Genomic DNA, 22,133 nt, shown 5'->3' on the forward strand with positions numbered 1-22,133 from the left:
TCTCACACACACACACACACACACACACGTATATATCCTGGTTCTTAAGTCTGGGCTGAGACCAAGAATATGAAAGTATATTTGAGCAATATATCTGTAGTACAGACTGAAACAAAATGGTCATTCCCTCTGACAGGAGAATCTGGTAATTATAGTTCTGTGAGGATGAGGGTGGGGAAGAGGGATCTCTAAACAGAATTTTCAGCCTTACCAAACAACAATATCCAAGATTTTTTTGGTGTATGCTGATAACAAACTGGTATAAAACACAAATACTTGTAATGTAGGTATATCCAAAGTCAAAGATAAGAGCATGTGATAACTGACACACCGATAACCAAGGCCAGCTGACATCAGCTGAGCGCTTGAGTATGACCATTTTGTCCTAATGGGCAATGAATTGTCAGGGGAGCTATAAAATCATTGCTCTTTCATGACCTGGCATATGCTGATCGCCATTCATCCAAATCACAACTACCAGCATCTCCAAGTTACCTAACTTACCCATACATATAACACTGTACCCCTATGCCTGTTCACTTGAACTTCATTTTACTTGAAAATCTTTCATCAGCTCCCATCCTTGGACATCTGACTAAAAGAGGATAGATTCAAAGCTACTGAGTTATGACTTGCACCTTGGCATATGTATGACGACACTAAGGGCACTATAAGCTCAATGGATATTGTTTATACATTCCCTGAATTGTGTGTCTCTCACTCCATTTCCCCTTATTGTTTCCCAACCTATGATGCCATTCTTTAGACTACAAAAGAAACAGGAAATTTTGGGGTTATTTACACCGAGCAAACAAAACCCAACAATCTGAGTTTTGCCCTGCTAACGCAAACTTAATATTATTGTGGTCAAGGCTAACTCCGGAGGGTGGGTATTTACCACGGCCCCAAGAACAACTGAGATCCCATCACTCTAAAAGTCCTGCCATTTCCACTTTACACGGTATATTCCAAGAAGATCAGGTGCAGCTTAATAGAACTGTTATGTCTCACTGGGGGATTGGGGCGCAGCCACCATGGGACAAGCAGGACATGTTGAGCACTCAGCAGTGGTGAGTGCTGGGCAGTGAGTGCCAAGCCACAGCAAGTGGCAGGCGCCCAGTGGCAAGGTGGGGGCCAGGCACAGTAAGGGCGGTGGTTTTGCCTCAAGCAGCAAAATGACCCAGCCTGGTCCTGAGTATGAATCTTATTCTAGAGAAGTCAAAATACAAGTAATCGCGTGGTGTTTTTATTTTTAAAAAGTCAGGATAAAAATATTCAAAATGAAAATTTTTAGTTACTGTAACTTGCTGGTTTCCATTTTTTGTCAGCTTACCACACAAATGTCAGTAAACGCTAAATGTGTCATGCTGTGGTTAACGAGTATGGGCAAGTTGTGAAGGACCTACTGGTAAGTACAAATGTAGCCAGCATGTGACAAATTGGGCTAAGTCCTGAAACAAGGCAAATCTCAGATTCTAATTTTTCCTATGGCTAGAGGCTATGGGCCATCCAGCACAACAGCTCTTACATGAGGAATTTAAGAGGAGGGAAAGCACATGGTGCAGTCAAGGAGCCCTACCTGTGTACTCCCCACCTCCAAAGGTCATCCTACTGTCTGGAACATATGTTGTTTTGAGATTATTTGCAATCCCTATGTTTTTTGAAAAAACAAAAACATAACTTTCTAATTCTTATGTTCTTATTGTCAAACCCATGGACTCAAAATAAGCAGGGTTAAGCTAACTTAATGGCTATGAGCCACACCATTTCATGATTATGAATACAAAAATAAAACATCCTTAATTGGACACTAAACAAATGCCTGGCAGGGATCTACAGTTAAATCCAACATAAAATAAAACCAAACATTGAAATGGCAATCTAATACATGAGCAGCAATGTAATTCTGAGGTCATTTGGCCAACTTTTTGCATGCATTATTATTTATTTGAAAGCGGAAGGTCTTGCTGACCAATGTGTTCATATCCCAAACAGCTGTGGTAAACATTTTTCTTTGTGCGCTATAAGTTACACACACACACAAGATGTTGACACTAGGCCAAATCATGGCTTAGCCTGTATGAGCACCAGTAAAAACTGCAGCCACATTAGTGCTGTTCTCGTGAGACCCAACACTATTCCATAGGTTTGCATAGCATTACCTGGGCTCATGGTTTATCTCCAAATTATTAGTTCTAACTTTTGCTGGTTGAATAGTTGTTGGTTTATTATTTCTCAGATGTTATTGTTTTGGTTCTTTAAACAAATATATAGTTGAGATTTGGAATGACTTTTATGTACAACAGGTCTCTGAGGTCCATATTTTAGATGAAGGTACAGTTCTGAAAATGCCTAAATAAATAAATGTCTATTTGTCACCCCTACTAAAACAGGAGTGGTGAACTGCCAACCACAGAACCAAAGCAAGAGGAGGGCACAGAGAACAAAAGAGAGAAAAAGAGGTGGGGAGGGAGAGATGGGTGCCTCTGCCCACTTTTGGCTTTGGTCCCACCTGCCACCAGGTGGCCACGCCACCAATATGGATCCCCCAAGAAATCACTCCCAAGCAACTCACAACATACAAAACGCTTCCTCATTACCTCTGCTATTAAAACTCACATATGCATTTACTGCAGACCTTAGGCACTTCCAGTATACTGTACAGAAATGGCTCTAAGTTTCTCTTGTGATAAAGTAATATGAGCCACTTTGTTCAGATTCTCTGCCTCCCCTCCTGCCCAAATACTTTTTGTTTCTTTTCTGCCAAGGGGATGAAAATCACTAAGTGGTTCTGCTGACTAATATGACAGTTATTATTTTTCCAGCATCACAGGCAATGGCCCTAAAGAAGAATACAAGTTAACTATGACAGTGAATGTCGTGAAAAATCAGCCCAATCCAGACTACCTGGCAGGAAAGCAGTGTCAGCACCATAGATCAGGCTCTATTCTCTAACAAAGACTGACCAGCCAGTGATTTCAAAAAGTGGTTTGTGCATCAGCCCAACCCTGTTGTAGGGGGCTGATAGCATTTTGCCAGCTGTTGGCTTCAATCTCATATTCTATCTGCAGTGCTTCAGAAAGGAAGCTGCTTCTGCTGATAAGATTAACAACAAAACTGGAACTGTTTTTCAAAGCTGATGTGATTTCAGAAATGGCTGGAGCACACACACACACAACCCGTTTTATATTGGTAATATGTGGAGGGTTGCAGCCTTAACCCAGAAGAAAAAAATAACTGGCCCAGATCTAGCCAAGTGAAAGCTGACCTTGATAGCATGCACCCAGCATTTGCTTTGAAAGAATAACTTCTGTGGGTGCAGGCTGCTTGCTGCTGCCTGCAGTTTTGAATGTCCTCCTGCTGAAGTATAGATGCAGGCTGTATGTGGACAGCTGCTGCCAGTTTTCATTGAGCTGCAAACCTCAGGAGCAGGGTCAGATCCAAGGAGTGAGCAAGGGCCTGGCCCACAGCCACAATGTACAGATGTCTTTAAGTCTCGTTTCCAGCCCCATTCAGAGCCCTCTTGGCTCGGCTCGGCTCTGTCAATGATACCATTGTTCCTAACAAATCCTCCATCTTAACACCATGGGGCAGATCAGCGAAAGTGCCTGCAGTGAAGAGGCTTCTATTTTGTGGTATAGGGTGGGGAGTGTCAAATATTTTATGTATGAGGCAGATGGAAATGAGGTTAGAAAAGAGCATTGTGTCATCCGAATGGCAACAAGGGAACAGAGGCACATACATCACAGCTCCCTTGTCGCGTGGCTCTTCTGGAGATTTCATCAGCCCCCTACACGACTGAAGCCTCCACCAGAATGGAGAGATAAATCCATACTTTCCAACATGCCTCCATGGCATCATGGAACCATAGCTGGAAGGGACCATGAGGATCATCTGGTCCAATCCCCTCCAGTGCAGGAGTCTTCCACCCAAACCCATAGCCCTGAGATTAAGAGTCCTATGCTCTACCGACTGAGCTATCCCTCATGGTCAGAGAGATGCAAGGACTGAGGAAGGGAAAGGCACATCCCCTCAGCACCATCCCAGAATATTTTTATGCCTAAAGAACAACTCAAATGGTGTCCCCTCTGCATGGGCTTCCTTGGTATCTGCACCATTCCTACACCCATCCTTGACTTCATCATTTTGTTCTCATCGGAGAAAGTTGTTTCACCCCACCAAAAGAGCTATCCTACCTCTGGCTCCAAGAGACAAACAAAAAGTACATAAGAACATAACCATAGTTCATCGGTAGAGCATCCTTTGTGCTCTACCACCCCAGAGAGCCCCAAATTCAATCCCCAGGATCTCCAGGCAGGACTGGGAATGTTCTTAGCCTGAAACCTTGGAGAGCTGCTACCAATCAGTGTGGATAATATTAAGCTAGATGGACCAATTATCTGACTTGGTATAAGGTAGGCTCCAAGTTTCCTATGTGTTCAAAGTCCAAAGAGAGAAATAAAAGATGAAATTCCAATGAACAGAAACCAAGAGATACAAAATACTGCATGTCTTGCTTTCATTCACACTAGATGATGTCAGTCAGCACTGGCTAGGTCTTCAACCTAAGACAGAAGCATAGCTATAATTTAAAGATATCCAGCAATACAGATTAATGAGTAAATGGGGACAATTTCAAATCAGGAAAGAGAAAGTACAGCTCAAGAGAAAAAAACTGATAAGAAATCACAACATCAGCCTCACTGAAAAACTGAGCAGCTTCCAGGGACGGGACGAGAAAGGAGAGGGAAGCAGGTGAGAATTGAAATATACAAAAGCACAAACAAACAAATAAACAGTTTTGAGTTTTCAGAATTCAAGGGTCTGGATTAATTTGAGAAATTTACCTTCAAACTAATGTAAAACCCACAAAAATACTTTTGAACAATATGGACTGTTGCTGCAGATGATACTGTATATTCATAGTTTTCACAGCAACTGAAACAAAGTATTATAAGAGTATGTGAAAGGGTAATTGATGACTTGGCTTGTTAGTCCAGTGGATAAATGGAATAAGCAAGTGAATGGAACAGGTCAGGAGCTTCCTCCACCTCAGTAATTCCTGACAACGACTATTTATTATTATGACATCATCAAACTGGGAATGTGTCCATGTCCTTTGCACTTATAAACATCTATATATGTATATTGGGAGAGCAGCTCGGAACCCTGTATATATAGTGTTGAGTCCCGTGATGGAAGAAAGATGAATTGCCCCTTTATGATAGTAGTTGCAGAAAAAGTTATGGAGCATAAGAGACAACATAGAGAGGTCAAATCTAAGACATCATCCTCTATTATTTGATTTCCATTTGTCAAATTTGTTTTGCAGGGAGGGTGCATTGCAGTAATCCAGCCTTGAGGTTACCAATGCATGGTCTACAGCAGTCAGGCTATCCATATTATGTGTAAGATTTCAGTGACGATAGAATTTTGCACCAGTGGATCAGCATCCTTCTGGATAAAGGGATAAATGTAAATAAAAAATCCTGACAACAAACTGCGTGAAAAGGACAATAGTGACTTTGAAAAAAAATGGGAACCCTTTACAATATATTTGCAGAAACAACAGAAGGAAATGGTCTCGCTGGCAGGATTTAAATAAGCATTTACAATTTTATTTACAGAGAACAAGTAGTACAACAATGTGATAACATAGTTTTGTAAATAAACAGCAGAATGTATCATCTGATGTAATAAACCCGAAATGGTAGTTGAGGGAAGTCAACAGGGAGGGGGGAAATTGGAAAATGTATGTTCAGCAATGACACTGGATATTTGTTTTGAGAAAAGAAAATTAATAAAAAATATTTTTTTTAAACTGTAAATAAAAAATCCTGGACTCTTCATCTTAGTGATCTGAACAAGCTGGAGCAGCATTTTTGTTTAAGAATAATGTATTTGTCTTAGGTTGACCATATCCTTTCCTCAATAGACTGCTGCCATTTAAAATAAGAATAAGATTAAGATTAAGATTAAGATTAAGAATAAGATTAAGAATAAGAATAATAAGAATAATAAGAATAATAGGTGCATACAAGTATGACAGTCAAAATCCAATATCTCTTCACTGATTTTGACAGGGGTATGTCAAAATGAGGTCAAAATCACATGTGCCAAGGCCCACTGACAGCAAATTCTTAATATGAAACAATAAACCTGCCCAAATGGCTTGCCAAGAACACTTGGAAGTAGAGGAAGGATTTATTTCTCAGCAATGCTTTATACATTGTTGGATTAGGATCCAAATCCCAGTTCCTACACTGCTGTGATTCCTTTTGGCTGTAGTACAAATGCCTTCAAGTGAGTGATAATTTGACTTTGCTCTGCCGCATTACTCCAATAACATGAAATCACCATTTGTTATGAAAAACAAAACCATCCCACCCATGCAGTATATGCCAGTAATGAACTGCTTTTTAAATTCCAGAATCACATGGGATTGGAAATGTTCAAATTCTGTAAAATAATTAAAGCTTAAGGTTTTTAGTTGGCTTATGAACTTTGGGAGTTACATATCACACTTTCTTCATAAGTTCTCTTGGGACTCAAGTCAGGAATATGATGCAAGCCAGCAGCCCTTGGATGAATTGTTCAGGATTCTCTTCTTCTTCTTTGCAAAAAGTTGAGTGTAATTTGCAAACACTTATATCTTTCCTCGGGTCAACCATGTTTCAACCAAGCTGTCTCTAAGTGTCAGAACTGCTGGGGAGAGTTAACACTGATGGGCAATGAAATGTGCCCCAAAGCATGCAAAACCCACAAGTCACAGGGGAGCAAATAGGGCAATTTGTTCTTCTCACAACTTTTCTTTGTGGCATGTATAGATCCACAAGTTTTTAAAATAAGAAGGCATTTTCAAGTAGGGCTTAATGGGGTTCATAGTGCTGCTGATGCCAAAGGTTCGGGTTCTGCTTATATCATCTCTTCTGGAAAGTATTTCCTTCCTGGAGCATCTTATGCCGAGCTAAGCAGGTCTCCCCTCTTATAACCCCAAAGATCAAAGAACTGTAAAGCTGCAGAGTCAAACTGCCTGTACATCCTCCTATAAGATAAGCAAAATGAGGACAGGAGAGAAGGAAGCTTTCTTCCTGCCTGGGAAATTGTGCAATGTTTAGAGTCAATGAAGAGATAACCTAGCTTCCTTGCCTAGCCCTTTGACAATGAAATCATCATTCCAAGAGGAAGATGAGCCAGAACCCCTCCAGGAGCGGGACTTGGCTTTCCAACCATTCAGAAACTCTTTGTGAGACCTGCAGAAGAGGTCAAAGCCTTCTGTCATTTGTTCCCATTCATATCCTACGTGTGTAGGAAGTTACCAGCAAATCACAGTGTGTGTAGCGCCTATGCAGAATCCCACAGCAATCCTTCCAACGTAAAGCTGAAATAGGCAACAGCCACATTTGTTTCCAGTTTTCTGTTTCCTTAAACAAGCACTGGAAAGGAAACCAGATAAGGCAGGAAATTATAATGGAAGTGACCCTGTATCCAGCAGCTCAGAATCTCAGGCGGTGGGGGGGGGGGTCTTGTTAGCCCTAGCACATGGAAACAGTACAGTGGATTTGTCAGTTTTGTTTTCCAAGGTACAGTAATTCCAGAATTAGATATTTGAGCTGGGCTGAGAGCCAGAGCATTTTCTGTGTCAACTAGCCAACGACTGCATGTCTTGGCTACCATCACAATTAATTCTTCCCAGCCTGAATTATAAATGCCCTTTCTAAACAAACCTGTGCCAAGGCTCATTGCCGTCATTAAATGCCATGCCTTCCATGTCAAGCAAAATGGAGCAAACCACACAGGTGACACAGGAAAGTTTTTAGATTACCAGTAACAACCTTCCATTCTAAAACAAGATCCTCACTAGCAGTATAATATTTTCTTCTTCTTCAGTACTGCTTCTCTTCTAAAAATTACCCTCTTCATCCAAAGGGACAAGTTCTTAGGCATAGTCTTTTGTCATTCATTACTTATATGTTCGTCACATTTTCAGCCTTGCTATCTTCGGCCAAAGGGGAATTCTGTCTTTCTTTCAAAAATGCACACGAAGTTTAAAACAAATCTGTTTACATGTGAGGTTCTTCCTGAACTATGGCCAATGTTATTCTTAGAACTTGTCTCCATCTATTTTGTGATCCATCTGCCTTGGATTTTCTGCTTTGCAGCTGCAGAGCTTAAGCATCTCGACAAATCATTTAATAATCAATTGGGCTGCACCAGGTGTCTGGGAACCTATTCAGAGATAATAGCTAATAGAGTAACTTCCTGTGCAATTAAATAGAGCTTGAACCTCCTCAATCCCAGCTATAACCACCAACGAAACATAAATTGTTAGTTTCTAACATACTCAAAGTATCCTCAGATGTGCTGAAACTAAGCTCAAGTATGTGTTGAACTTACTTCAGAATACTAACAGTGCAATACTACACAAACCTACTCGGAAATAAGCTCCATAATAAAATTAAGAACAACAACCAACCAATAACCCCCCTCCCACAACACATTTAAAAGGGCATTGATTAAAAACAAATAACCAGAAAAGAAAAGAAAAATATACTAGTATAAAAATTATCCTGGCAAAGAACTAGCATTCTATGTTTGGAGCTCTTGACGAAAGTCTCTACCAGTAGCCAAGTGAGGAGTTGTACTTATTACACATCACAGACAACTATGAGCCCTGTACATTTTCTCCTGCAGCCACTTGCAAAGTTGAATGGCTGTGCGGGTCTGTGTTTAGAGGAATGAGGGGCCCAACTCAGGAAGTAAACACAATATATGTGTTCCGTTTTGCTAGCCTGTTGAGAGCAGGCCTTAGATGAAAATAGCACAGCATGGTTCCCAGGAGACACCTGGAAATTATGTCATCATGCTCAGAGTTAATCTACTGCTAATGTTTTGCTCAAGAGACTCTGCTTCTGCCAATTCTCTTCCACCACTCACAGCTTTCCCTTCACAATTCCACACAATCCCAAAACACCAGAAATGTAAAAGCAACTGGACAAAAGTCCTGTTTCTGTTAGGCTGCAGACCCAAACCAACTCTTTGGAGCAGACAACAGATTTTTGCATGTTCAGACCTTTAAAGCTCCCCCTTAAATAAATTCAGACAAGACTCAAATTTGGGTTTTGGTTTTGGCAGAATTTAGGCCACAACTTTAATGATTACAGCAAGTGGGTGGTTGCATAGGCTCTGCTTCAACTAGCTCCCTGCACCATTGCAGGTAGTGCTGATTCAGGACACCAGCATAGGTCAGTCTAGGGTGAACACCTGGATAAGCAGAAAGCCGGGAACAGGCTATCTCCACCACCCAAATGCCCCCTTGGACTCAGGCACGGGCACAACCCTCTCTCAGGGGTAGACCAAACCATCAAGTCTCTGGATTCCTTTAACGGAATACCCTTCACATAGAGATGGCGAGACTGCTCTCCCATCCCTATCACCTGAACCAGAGCCTATCCGCAACCTTAGAAGTTGTGACGATTTGCTACGTGGCAGGTGAAGCCCAAATGGCACCAGCCAATCAGCCAAGTGGGGAAAATTCCTGCTGTGCTCCTGTCCCAGCGACACACGACACATGACGCCATAGCAAGGTCAAGCGCAAAACCCTAAAAATAGGGAGAGGTGGGCGGGTGTTCTGATGCACGCACCAAAAGAGGACGCTCCGCGTATATATAGGTATATATAGGTCCCTTGATCCATTTAACCTGCGTCCCATTGGCCTGATTAAACCCTGCATCAAGGGACCTACCAATTGGGTGTTGTGGCTATCCGATCATACCCACCCACAACGCAGGGTTTGGTTCCCAGGTCTCACCGCAACATGTACCCTCTTTAAGGGAGGACCCAATTTCTCAGTTAAAGGGCATGTTGTGCAGCTACAGCCTGACTTCACAACAGAGTATATTGAATACATTTAACGGTACTCTAATCATTTCCCAAAAGCCAATGCAAGCATGCGGTTTCATGGTTTGTATTAGAAGCTGTGCTGAACATGTGTTTAGCAATGTAAGCAATGTGTCAATTTCTCTTCCCCTATCTCGCCTTAGCTGTTGGAACTGTTGATATTTGCAGTGTCCCGTGCACAGCGGAATGATGAGGAATACGTGCACATACTCTAAATTGCTTTATTTACATTTCAAAGCTGGTAGATTACAGAAAAACATCTTGCCTCTGCTGGAGCAGAGAAAGCATCCTCTCTCCTCTGAAACACGGAGAGAACAACAGACACTGAACTGCAAAGAACACTGAAAAACAGGAAACCAGTGTACGTCACATCCAGTCTCCCTTTCCCGTGAGAAAACCCAACAGCAATTGACTGTGGAATGTAAACACCTGTCTCGTGACAAGCACTTTCGCTGCACAGTGAAGAGAGCAGAAACCAACATCCTCCCCCTTTCTGTGAACATCACTGGGCAGCGTGTTCGTACAATATCAGTACAAACCCAACTTCTGCACATAGGTACAGTGTTGATCCCTTGATACAATCTTGGACAATACATCAGCAGGAATTTCATTACCTGGCATATAGGACACCGTTACGAGTCCCTTCTGAATACGTTCCCTAGCATGTTGCAACTTCAATTGCAAGTGCTTCGTGCTTTGCTTACAACCTTCAGAATTCAGCAAAGCCAAACATGCTTTGTTGTCCTGGTAAACCTGGATTGGACATTTGACAGGAATTTTCATGTCTTTGCACAATTGTAACAACCATTCACAATCCTTAAGTGATTCAGTTCAGCTTCACAAGTACTTAAGCTAACTGTTGTTTGCTTCTTGCATGACCAATCAAATAGACCCTGATTGTACATATAGCAAACTCCAGATGTACTTTTCCTGTCTGTTGTGTCACCTCCAAAACTTGCATCTGCAAATATCTCAAGACCACCAGACTTCTGATTGTTAAATATCAGTCTGTAATGCATAGTGCCTTTCAAATAGCGCGCTATGCGTTTCAGAGCTTTCCAATCCTTAACAGTAGGATTGTTGACTTGTCTGCTTAGCAAATTACAGCTAACAGCAATGTCTGGTCTTGAACATCTGGCAATGAAGTTTAGCTTGCCTAGCACACTTCTGTACAGTGTAGTGTCAGAAAATGCTTCTTCAGTGTCATCTACCTGATAACCTGTTATCATCGGTGTGTCTACAGGGTTAGCATCCATCAGGTTTAGTTTGCTTAACACATCAGCAATTTTCCGTGACTGGTGTACTAGAATGTTACCATCTTGATCTCTCTCTATTTCCAGAGATAGGTAGTTGTTTACCTCACCTAGATCTTTCATGTCAAAGTGTTCTTTCAGTTGAGCTAGGGCGTTATTGTACATTGTGACATCATCCCAAAAGAATAAAAGATCATCAACATAAAACAAACAATACAGTTTCTTTTGCCCCTCCTCTTTGACAAATACACATGGATCAGCTTTCCCTTGCTTAAAACCTAGAGAAAACAATACTTCAGTGAGTTTTGTGTGCCAACACCGTGCACTTTGTTTGAGACCATAAAGGGACTTTTTCAGAGCACAAACAAATCCCTGTTTTACCTGTACGCCATCAGGTGGAAGCATATAAAGTGATTCATCTAGAGATCCGTACAGAAAAGCTGTATTCACATCATGGTGACTAATGTGTAAATTCTCCTCTGCAACTAGCTTGAGCATAAGCCTAATGCTCTCATACCTCACTGTGGGTGAGTAGGTCTCGTGATAGTCTTCACCTGGTACCTGTGCAAACCTCTGGCTACCAATCTGGCTTTGTGTCTGACTACCTTGCCATTTTGATCAGTCTTCGCTTTGAAGACCCATTTGCTTCCAAGCAGTTTCATTCCTGGAACTACTGGAACAAGTTCCCATGTTTTGTTCCTTTCCAAGGAATCAAGCTCAGCCTTCATGGCATTTAACCATGGCTCAGCTTCCTTTGAATCCAAATCCTGGATTTCTTGGAAATTTGAAGGTTCAAATACCTTCTTGGAGCTTTTAACAGCTGTTACTGCTATCTTAGCATACTCATCAGCAAATCTCTTTGGAGGTCTGCCTTTTGTGGCTCTTTGTGACCTGCGAATTAGCCTTAGGTCTTCAACACTCTCCTCTTCCTTCTTAGGAGAAAAGTGACCTATTGTGAACAATGGTTCCTCCAATTCTTGATCAGAACTTTCAGAGGGTCGCATAGAGGCTTTCGCACTCTTGAAATCCTCTGAATCACCCGATTCAGTTTCAGACTCAGAATCAGAACTTTCATCAGTGGGTGTGGGTTGCTGTGGTTGCTTTTGACTATCCTCAGTCTCATCACTTACATCAGGATAACATTGGAAAATTCCCACATTCTCCCCCCACTTGGCATTGTACTCAACACTTCTTGTGAGCTTAATAGTCTTAGAGCCAGTCATCCTTATTCTGTAAGAACCTTTCTCATAACCTAGAAAGATACCATGCAAACCACGCTTGTCTAACTTGGAGTTCTGTGGTGAGTGAACCCACATGTCAGAACCAAAAATTCTCATGTGTTTGATGTATGGCTTTTTGCCAAACATCTTCTCATAGGGGGTACAACCAATCGCTGAAGATAACCTGCGATTATAACTGTAAGTGAAACATGAGAGAGCTTCGGCCCAATAACTCTCTGGAAGATTTGCATCATGTAGCAAGGTTTTTAACCCTTGAAGCAATGTCTGATTTGCTCGTTCCGCAAGTCCATTCTGCCATGGCGAGCGAGGACTAGACAAATTGTGTTGAATTCCTTTCTCAGTCAGAAAAGCTTCAAACTGCTGAGAAGTGAATTCTCCCCCGCGATCTGTGAAAAGAATTTTTACCTTCTTACCATGCACATTTTCCAACCAAGCACAGAATTCCTTGAACCTAGGAAAAGCCTCTGATTTCTGCTTGAGATTGTACACATAAATATACCTGGAAAATGCATCAATGAGAACCATGAAGTACCTATTTCCTCCCAAAGAGGGCGCTAGTGGTCCAACCAAATCAGCATGAACAATTTGGTATGGTTCTGTAGCTTGCCTACTAGACACCTTACCTTTTGCAGCCATTTTCACCTTGTTTGCTGTGCATGCCTTGCACTTCATGTGGTACCTGCAGGGTTTAATAGTCATACCTTCAACCAAGGCAGGCATTTTAGATACTGCCTCAAAATGCAAATGACCAAATTTTCGATGAAAATCGTGAATACATTCTGCATGCAAACTTTTGTTAGAACCTGCAATGCAACAAGTGTCATCCTGCACAACATCATCATAATACAAAACATATAAACGATCAACATATTCAGCATACAATACATAATCATTTTTCTTTGTGATGATGCATCTTTTATTCTTAAAGGAAACGTCAATTTTCCGCTCATTCAGCTGTCCAACGCTGAGCAGATTATGTTTGGCATCTGGCACATAAAGTACATTCTGTATCGATAAGTCCAAACTGTGAAGAACAACAGTTCCGTAGCCTTTACTGGGGATTGTGTGGTCATCCGCCTGGTGAATCGCACCTTCCTGCGGTGTAAAAGACACGAACAGTCGCTTATCGTTGCACATGTGGTGCGTCGCCGCTGAATCAACAACGAAGAAAGATCTAGACGTCTTCTGGACCTCTGCAACTTTTGGAGTGAAGCGTGAGACCATTGCCTTGGGCTGCGTTGTCCTGGACACTGGACCTCTGCCTTTGCCTCAGCCTTTTCCACGCGATGAGCTTTCGCTGCGCTGCTCTGTTTTGGCCCTGGGATATTTGCATTCCCTCTTCATATGACCTAGACATCCACACGAGTAGCATTTCACTGCCTTCAAAGCTTTGGCGCCATCTGGTGGTTCCACTGCACTCTGGGATGACGTCTGTGAAGACTCCCCCTTACCCATGCAGCTATCACCCTGGCAATCTGCTCCATTCTGAATCATGGCAGTATTACAGGCTACTCTGAGCTGAGCATGTGGCTGATTGGCTTCAGATTCCCCACTTGCCTCAGCCAGCCTTCTGCAGCTAGCCATCATGACTCTGGCATTAGCTTTCTGCATCATCTCTGCTGCTTTAAACAAGCTGCTTTATACAAGCTGTGTCTGTGCTGCTTCAAGCCTCATTCCAAAGGCAAGTTCAAAAGTGCTTTCTCTCTGCTGCCTTAAATCAAGCTGTGTCACTGTTTTCTGCAGCTGCTTTATTCCAAAAGCACTTTTAAAAGTTACTTTCGATTTCCCCAGCATAGGAACATGATCCTTTGATCCTTTGCCTGTGCCCGGCAAACGGCCATAAAAGTTCAAAGTCCAGCCATAAAGCCATTAATTAGATGCTGGCAGGCTGCCCGGAGCAGTAGCACATACCTCATCAATCATCTTGACGTGCAGAGATAGCGTCCGATCCGTCCCTCTGCATTCCGATCCTTTTGCCGGCACTCCGATTCTTTGCTCCTTTGCCAGGAGCCCGACTCGACTTCTGGAGTCCATTCTGGGCCCATAACCAGTAATGTTGATATTTGCAGTGTCCCGTGCACAGCGGAATGATGAGGAATACGTGCACATACTCTAAATTGCTTTATTTACATTTCAAAGCTGGTAGATTACAGAAAAACATCTTGCCTCTGCCGGAGCAGAGAAAGCATCCTCTCTCCTCTGAAACACGGAGAGAACAACAGACACTGAACTGCAAAGAACACTGAAAAACAGGAAACCAGTGTACGTCACATCCAGTCTCCCTTTCCCGTGAGAAAACCCAACAGCAATTGACTGTGGAATGTAAACACCTGTCTCGTGACAAGCACTTTCGCTGCACAGTGAAGAGAGCAGAAACCAACAGGAACATGTTTAGCAAGTAGCATTTCAGGGCGGGCTGCCTGCTCTCAGAAGGTTCCAGTCTGGCTTATTAAGACAAAATCTTTTCTGGAGGCATTGGGAAGGCCTACAGACTTTTTAACAAAGTCCTGCCGCTGACTATTTGTAGGACTCGAGCGCTGCTTTCTTCACAGGACCAACAGCAACTGCAAAGGATTGAGAGCATTTAAACCGTTTCCTTGTGATTCTGTGTATCCATCAGCCCTGTGAACCCAGAAGTGCTTAAAGTGATTAAAGGCACTCAGTCAAATTAAAGTAGCAATAGTCTTTCTTTCCGAGGAATGGAATTCCTTCTGGGTAGCTGAATAATTAGATAGAAACAGAAATACAGTTTCTCCAATTGTGGCATAAGCCACTATGGCCTACACTGGCATACCCGCCAATATTTCTCCGATGAAAATAGCGACATCCTACTCCATAATGATAATTTTACTATTTATCTATTTACTATTTGTCCTCTGCAAATATGATGAGCATCCCCCTCATCCCCTATATTACAGTTACTTATAAATAAAACTATTTCTAGTGTCTTTCATTCCGGAGAGTATCAAAGCAGTTTACAACAATAAATGATAAAACATACCCCTCCCCCCAAAAAAACCAATAAAATATTAACGTTAGTTACAGTAATCAGGGTGCTAAAAACTGGTATAGAAACAGACTAGAAACGTCTGAGGAAATAGGTAAGTTGTTGGGGGGGGTTGCAGTTTTTAAAATAATGGATAAGTTTTCTAAGCACACTGGAAGCACCCAACAGTTGGTGCCTAGGCTCATCTCCAAGGGGAAGTCATCCCATAGAGTAGGTGCCCCCACAGAGAAAGTTATATTGCATACAATTATAACTTCTGCAGGTAATGCAATTTATCTATAAATGATCTAGAACTGCAGTTCCCAACAGGTGGTCCATAATAATAATAATAATAATAATAATAATAATAATTATTATTATTATTATTTATATCCCGCCCTCCCCAGCCGAAGCCGGGCTCAGTGCGGCCAACATCAAATATTTAACACATTAACATAAAATCAGACAATCAATTAAAATACATCCTCAAATCAGATCAGGATCAGAATAAAATCCAATCAGATGGCAACCCGCAGATTAGGGTTGGGGACCTTAAATGCTCACCAGGCCCAACTGTTTGTGCTGAACTTATATGGGCCTGTGAGAAAAATTGGGAGGCCACTTTCATGCAAGTTCTTATGAAAGGGGAGAGGGAGTCAGACTGAACCTTGACCAAAGGCCTGGCAGAACAGCTCCGTCTTGCAGGCCCTGCGGAAAGATGTCAAGTCCCGCAGGGCCCTATTCTCTTGTGACAGAGTGTTCCACCAGATTGGAGCCACAGTCGAAAAAGCTCTGGCTCTAGTTGAGGCCAGCCTAACCTCTCTGTGGCCTGGGACCTTCAGGATGTTTTTATTTGAAGACCGTAGGTTCCTCTGTGGGACATACCAGGAGAGGCGGTCCCATACGTATGAGGGTCCTAGGCCGTATAGGGCTTTAAAGGTTAAAACCAGCACCTTAATCCTGATCCTGTACTCCACCGGGAGCCAGTGCAGCTGGTATAGCACTGGGTGAATGTGGTCTCACAGTGAGGACCCCGTAAGGAGTCTTGCCGCGGCATTCTGCACCCGCTGGAGTTTCTGGGTCAGTCTCAAGGTCAGCCCCACGTAGAGCGAGTTACAATAATCCAGTCTGGAGGTGACCGTCGTGTGGATCACATTGGCTAGGTCAGGGCGAGAGAGGTAAGGAGCCAACTGCTTAGCTTGGCGGAGATGAAAAAATGCCGCCTTTGTTGTAGCTGCAATCTGCGCCTCCATGGAAAGGGAGGTGTCGAAGATTACACCCAAACTCTTAACAGACGGTGCTGGCACTAATTGAACCCCCCCAAGAGATGGGAGTTGCCCCCCCCATCCCATATCATCCCTTCCCAGCCAAAGGACCTCTGTCTTCGAAGGATTTAACTTCAACCAGCTCCCACGTAACCATCCAGCCACAGCTTCCAAACATCTGGTCTTTGTGTCTGGGGCTGAGTCAGGATAGCCATCCATCAACAGATAGAGTTGGGTGTCATCTGCATACTGATGGCAGCCCAGCCCAAAACTCCGGACAAGCTGGGCAACTCGAGACAAAAGTGGGCAAATCAATAATGTGACCCTTACCTTCATAGCATTGGCTACATTCCAACTATGCAAAAGCCAGAAGTTTCTGCACCCACACCTCTTCATCTTCGATCTAGTCAAGTAAGTGGCCTTTTAAAATGTGGGGGGGTTGGGGGGGGGAGTTATTGGATTATTTTTGTTTTTATTTTGATTCTGTATTTTGTGGTTTTATATTTTGATTTTATTCTGTGAACCGCCCTGAGACGTCCAGATATAGGGCAGTATATAAATTTAAACCAATCAATCAATCAATCAATCATTCAATCAATCAAATAATTACAGTTCAAGGACACATAACCAGCCAGACAAAAGCAGTTGAAGAAGGCTCTGAGGATGGCTAAGGGTGTGGCATGGCATAGGGCGTCCCACAGACCAGCTAGAGATGCCTGTAGGGACATAACCCCTGGGCCTGACGTTACCTCTGATTTGCGTAATCCCATTTCTAGTGCCTAGAACAGGAACAAGCTAGAGTTTTTGTGGTTTGTTTGTGTATGAGTTTCACAAGTCTCTTTTGGAGGCTTGCTCAACATCTTCTGCCTTTGCATTTTGACAGCTATACAACACCATAACAGAAGATGTTCCACTAACTGAACTTTTATTAAAGGAACAAGAGTGCCCTGTTTGGAGTTCAAAATGGCGGATAACCTCTGCTTAGTTCACACAATAGATTAACAGGAGTGTATATTTAAATGTACCCTGCCTTTTCATACAAGGTTACTTACTCATTCTTCTCAACATCCAAGATGAAGTTTCTTCCTTCAGCTGTTATTTCTACTTCCGCTCTGGGTGGGTGCTGCGTACAACACAGAAACAAAAGGTTTACACACTCTCTGCATTTCTGGCTTACGACAGAATCAAGATATTAAGCAAAAGTTGAAAAAGAATAGCAAATATTTTATTTCACTGATTCTCAAACAGTAGACTGCAGATCACTTTCAACCCAATTGCTATGACTGTTTACTTAGAAGCAAATCCAGCGGAGTTCAATAAGACCAACTCCAGGTTGCAACTGGATTGCAGGCTTATTGGCCCACAGTGGTATACCAGACCATAACACAAACAGAGAAGAACACTGGCAGACCATTTCTGGAGCAAACCATGATGAACGCCAAATTAAAATTCCCTTCCTGGGTCCAGTGCAGCTGTACTGAATGGACTGGCTTGAATGTAAAGGAAAAGCAGGGCTAGAGAGTGGATAAGAACAGAAGAAGCATCTACTGGATCAGGCCAGCATCCTCTTCTCACAGTGGCCATCCTAAGAGCAGGACGTGAGCGCAACAGCACTCTCCCCACTTGTGATTCCCACCAATGGGCACATGTGTACTGCTTGCAGCTGTGAAGACAGAGCATAGCCATTGTGAGGTTGACAGGAACTTGTAGATTTGTGCATGATGCATGCCACTGCAACGTTGGTTGGTCAAGACATTACTATTCAAGACTGATTCAAAGGACAAGCAAAACACAATACAACGAAGTTTAGGAAATCATTGGCTGATTGGGAATGATGCAAACCCTAATAATGCCTATCTAACACCCACCCAGCCTCCTTCACTGGAGGTTGGGTGGCCCTCTGTCAGGGATTTTTTAGCTGTGGTCCTGCATTGTAGTGGGTTGGACGAGGTGCCGCTTGGGTTCCCTTCCAACCCTACTATGGATATTACAGTATGTTCTCTGAGAAGCGGAACTTGGCTAATGATTCTTTGTGGTGGCTTACGAAGGCTGCAAGGTGGAAATTGGCAAATATTAGCAGAAGTGTCAAAGGCAGAGCAGATGGATGAGGCAGGAAATCGCTATCACCTCCCCCCATGCACCCTCATAAAAAAACAAACCACAGCCTGTTAATAAGAAGGAAAGTGAGTAATGTTGGTTGCCCCAAGTAATCAAAATTGCACCATTGTTAAACATGTTCCCATCCTAAGTGTGGTCTATGAAGGAACCTCGCCCACACTGAGCAGCAAATTGTTCAACCAAAATAGCCTCCAGCTTCTGCATTTCTAGTGCTTCCACACACACACACCAATGTTTGCTACAACTTCCATGGAGAACACCATCCTCTTTTCCTATTCATATATTGACATGGTCCTTGACTATTCATAGTGGCAACAGATGTGCCCCCCTTCTCATGCCTAATTTTAAACGATTTTTCCAGTTTCATTTTAGAGCATTCAGGAACATTTTTGAGAGCTTGCATGAGCAGGAGGAGGGAGAGAGCACTTTGTGGCTAATGTGCAGGGCAGAGACTCGGGAGATGTGGGTTCAGTCCCCAGCTCGAGAGTTGCCTGTGCAATCTCTTTGTTGAGCAACTTGTTCCAAGCAAGAGAGAAGGACAGAAAAGAAATAGCAATGCCCTCTTGCCCTTATTGACACATCCTTCTTGTCAGCTCTGCAAGGGATCTGATAGCAAACGGGCCACAGAGCTGCACCTTCCCTTTGATCAAAAGCACATTTGCATGGCCACACACATAGCAGTAGAGGAAAACTGATGCTTGCTTTGATTAAATCTCTGCTTCCCATCTGTCTGGTGCTTCCACACAGCCAAAACAGAGACGGCCAACAACAACTAGCTCAACTCCTCAGATAATTCTGCTGCACATCTGTGACATTTTTGTAGGAAATAACGGGGGAAGGGCTGTGGCTCAGTGGGAGAGCATCTGCTTTGCACACAGTAGGTCCCTGCTTCAATCTCCTGCATCTCCAGGCAGGACCAGAAATGTTCCTTGCCTAAAACCCTGGACAGCCACTGCCTGTCAGTGTGGACAGTCTTGAGCGAGAGGGACCCATGGTCTTAACTGGATTGCGGTTGGAGAAACTCCCAATGTTGGCTTGGAGCAGGTGGAAGATGAACAGCACTATTGGCTATATCCAATGCCAAGCATACAGAATCCGATTCCTGTGCGTCATACAAGGAACCACATGGTACCACAACCAAGGGGGAAAGGGGAAGCATTAGTGAGAATTCGGCTGTGCACAGAAAAAGTTGGCAGGCATTTTTGAGAACCAGACAGATCAACCCAGTGGTTTGAAATTGTCTTCCACAAATCACACAGTCTTACGTCTTGCTTACTCATCTTTACAAGATGAGTGGCCTACTTAGCAGGATGGGGGAACAGAACTGATGCACTGTTAACTAATATAAACACTGATAAGGCTATCACACTCTTTCTCCCAGGCCCCATGCCAAAAAGCCCTTTATCACTAGTGGTGATAAAGGATCTAAGGGAAGCAGCAAGAGGCATTAAGAAAACATAGTCACAAAAACGCCCTTGCAATACACAAAAGACCACTATACATAAAAGACCAATATTGTCAGCATAGACAATATTGATTGAGCTAGATAGACCAAAGGTCTGACTTAGTATAAGACAGCTTCCTTCATTCCTCTTGGTATTGATAATGGGTATATGAGTTTATATGACCAGCACTCTATCCAGCTTAGGCAGATTTTACAAGGCACTTCACAGCCAAACTGTCACTGCTATATAATTCCCACCAATGATTGTATCAGGAGGATAATGGTTATTTGAAAGGGATGAGAAAGCACAGCTCGTTTCCTGTTATTGTGGCTAAGCAACCTACCTTATCATTGCCAGAGCTTCCATCTGATCGCCACTGAGGTATTATGATTTCATGGTGCACCTGGGAGTGGACTGCATTCCATGTCCCTGAGGAAACATAAATAACTGTTCAAAGCTCTAGTATGAACTCTGAAAGGTCATAGGAGAAAAGCAGCACACAGGGGGGAAACCCCCACTAACATCCTACTGTACCTATCCAAATAGCAAACGGTGTCTTTTACAGACCCAGACAAGTCTTGCCAGTCAAAAGCAGCCTTTGTTCTTGAGAGCAGATTCATCAACCACTTTCCATTCTCTGTTTCACAAGTATAACCATAATGCTGGCTTCTTGGAATGGACTAGACTTCTTGCATGGAGACTAGACTGAGTTGGATTTTTGTGGATAATACACCCCCCAAAAAAAGCATTTAGGGCATCATTTCACCTGGATTCATTGCTGTCGTTGTAGCTGATTTGGCACATTTGCTTTTTTAATGGTTTCTCCTTTTCCTGGCTACATGGTCAAGCCAATCAGGGGCCATAGAGCTAGTATAAGTGCATCAAAGCACCACACAGCCAATGAGATTAATTTTTCCTTGAACCACACTCCCTCCTCCCACATTAACTCACAGAGAGCTTTATAGCCGTGTTAAGGCAAATTTTGCTGAAGGCATATAGTAGCTGACCACAGATTGCTATATTTGGGGTAAGGTAAAAGGTAAAGGACCCTTGGATGGTTAAATCCAGTCAAAGGTGACTATGGGGTGTGGCGCTCATCTTGCTTCAGGCCAGCTCGGCGTTTGTCCACAGACAGCTTTCCAGGTCATGTGTCCAGCTTGACTAAACTGCTTCTGGCACAACAGGACACCATGACAGAAACCAGAGTGCACGGAAACGCCATTTACCTTCCCGATGCAGCAGTACCTATTTATCTACTTGCATTAGTTTGCTTTTGAACTGCTAGGTTGGCAGAAGCTGGAACAGAGCAATGGGAGCTCATCCCGTTGCGCATACTCACACCACCGACCTTCCGATGAGCCAGCCCAAGAGGCTCAGTGGTTTAGACCACAGTGCCACCCACTCTCAGTTTGGGGGGGGGTTAAGAAGGTGTTTTCCCACAAGGTTATTCTGGCTGATATTTACAGGTGTGGTTTTGGTGAGTAAGTGTGATGAAATAAGCTTGTTTAAACTACGTTGCTTTGCTGTTTCTTACGCTACAGACAGTTATGGGATGGTACTACATTTGTCCTGGTTTGTGCTTCTTTCTTATTTGTAGAATTTTGATGATAGTACTGCTTTACGGGCAAAATGAGCCTTCATAATTAGGGAGAAAGCTGTTCCAATAGAGGGCTTCTCCAGCCTAGATGCTGTTGCATTCCAGCTCCCATCAGTCTCAATCAACATGCCCAATGGTCATGGATTATGGAAGCTGTAGTCCAGGATCAGCAAATGGGGGCCGGTCCACTGTCCCTCAGACCTTGTGGAGGGCCAGACTATATTTTGAAGGGGGGGGGTGAACGAATTCCTATGCCCCACAAATAACCCAGAGATGCATTTTAAATAAAAGGACACATTCTACTCATGTAAAAACACGCTGATTCCCG

General features: G+C 43.1%; 1 protein-coding gene across 2 annotated transcripts in view; it reads right to left on the reverse strand.

Moving 5' to 3' along the window:
* ADAM19 (ADAM metallopeptidase domain 19) overlaps positions 1-22,133 on the reverse strand; it is a 56,384-nt gene that overhangs the window by 30,216 nt on the left and 4,035 nt on the right. For both annotated transcript variants that reach the window (XM_079968213.1, XM_079968212.1), the window contains exons 2-3: positions 20,552-20,637; positions 17,698-17,768 (exon numbers count right to left, since the gene is read on the reverse strand). In XM_079968213.1, the coding sequence (XP_079824339.1) occupies positions 17,698-17,768; positions 20,552-20,637 (157 nt within the window). The remainder of the gene's footprint in view (positions 1-17,697; positions 17,769-20,551; positions 20,638-22,133) is intronic.

This window comes from Podarcis cretensis (genome assembly GCF_951804945.1).
Source record: "Podarcis cretensis genome assembly, chromosome: 2".
NCBI classification, from domain to species: domain Eukaryota; kingdom Metazoa; phylum Chordata; class Lepidosauria; order Squamata; family Lacertidae; genus Podarcis; species Podarcis cretensis.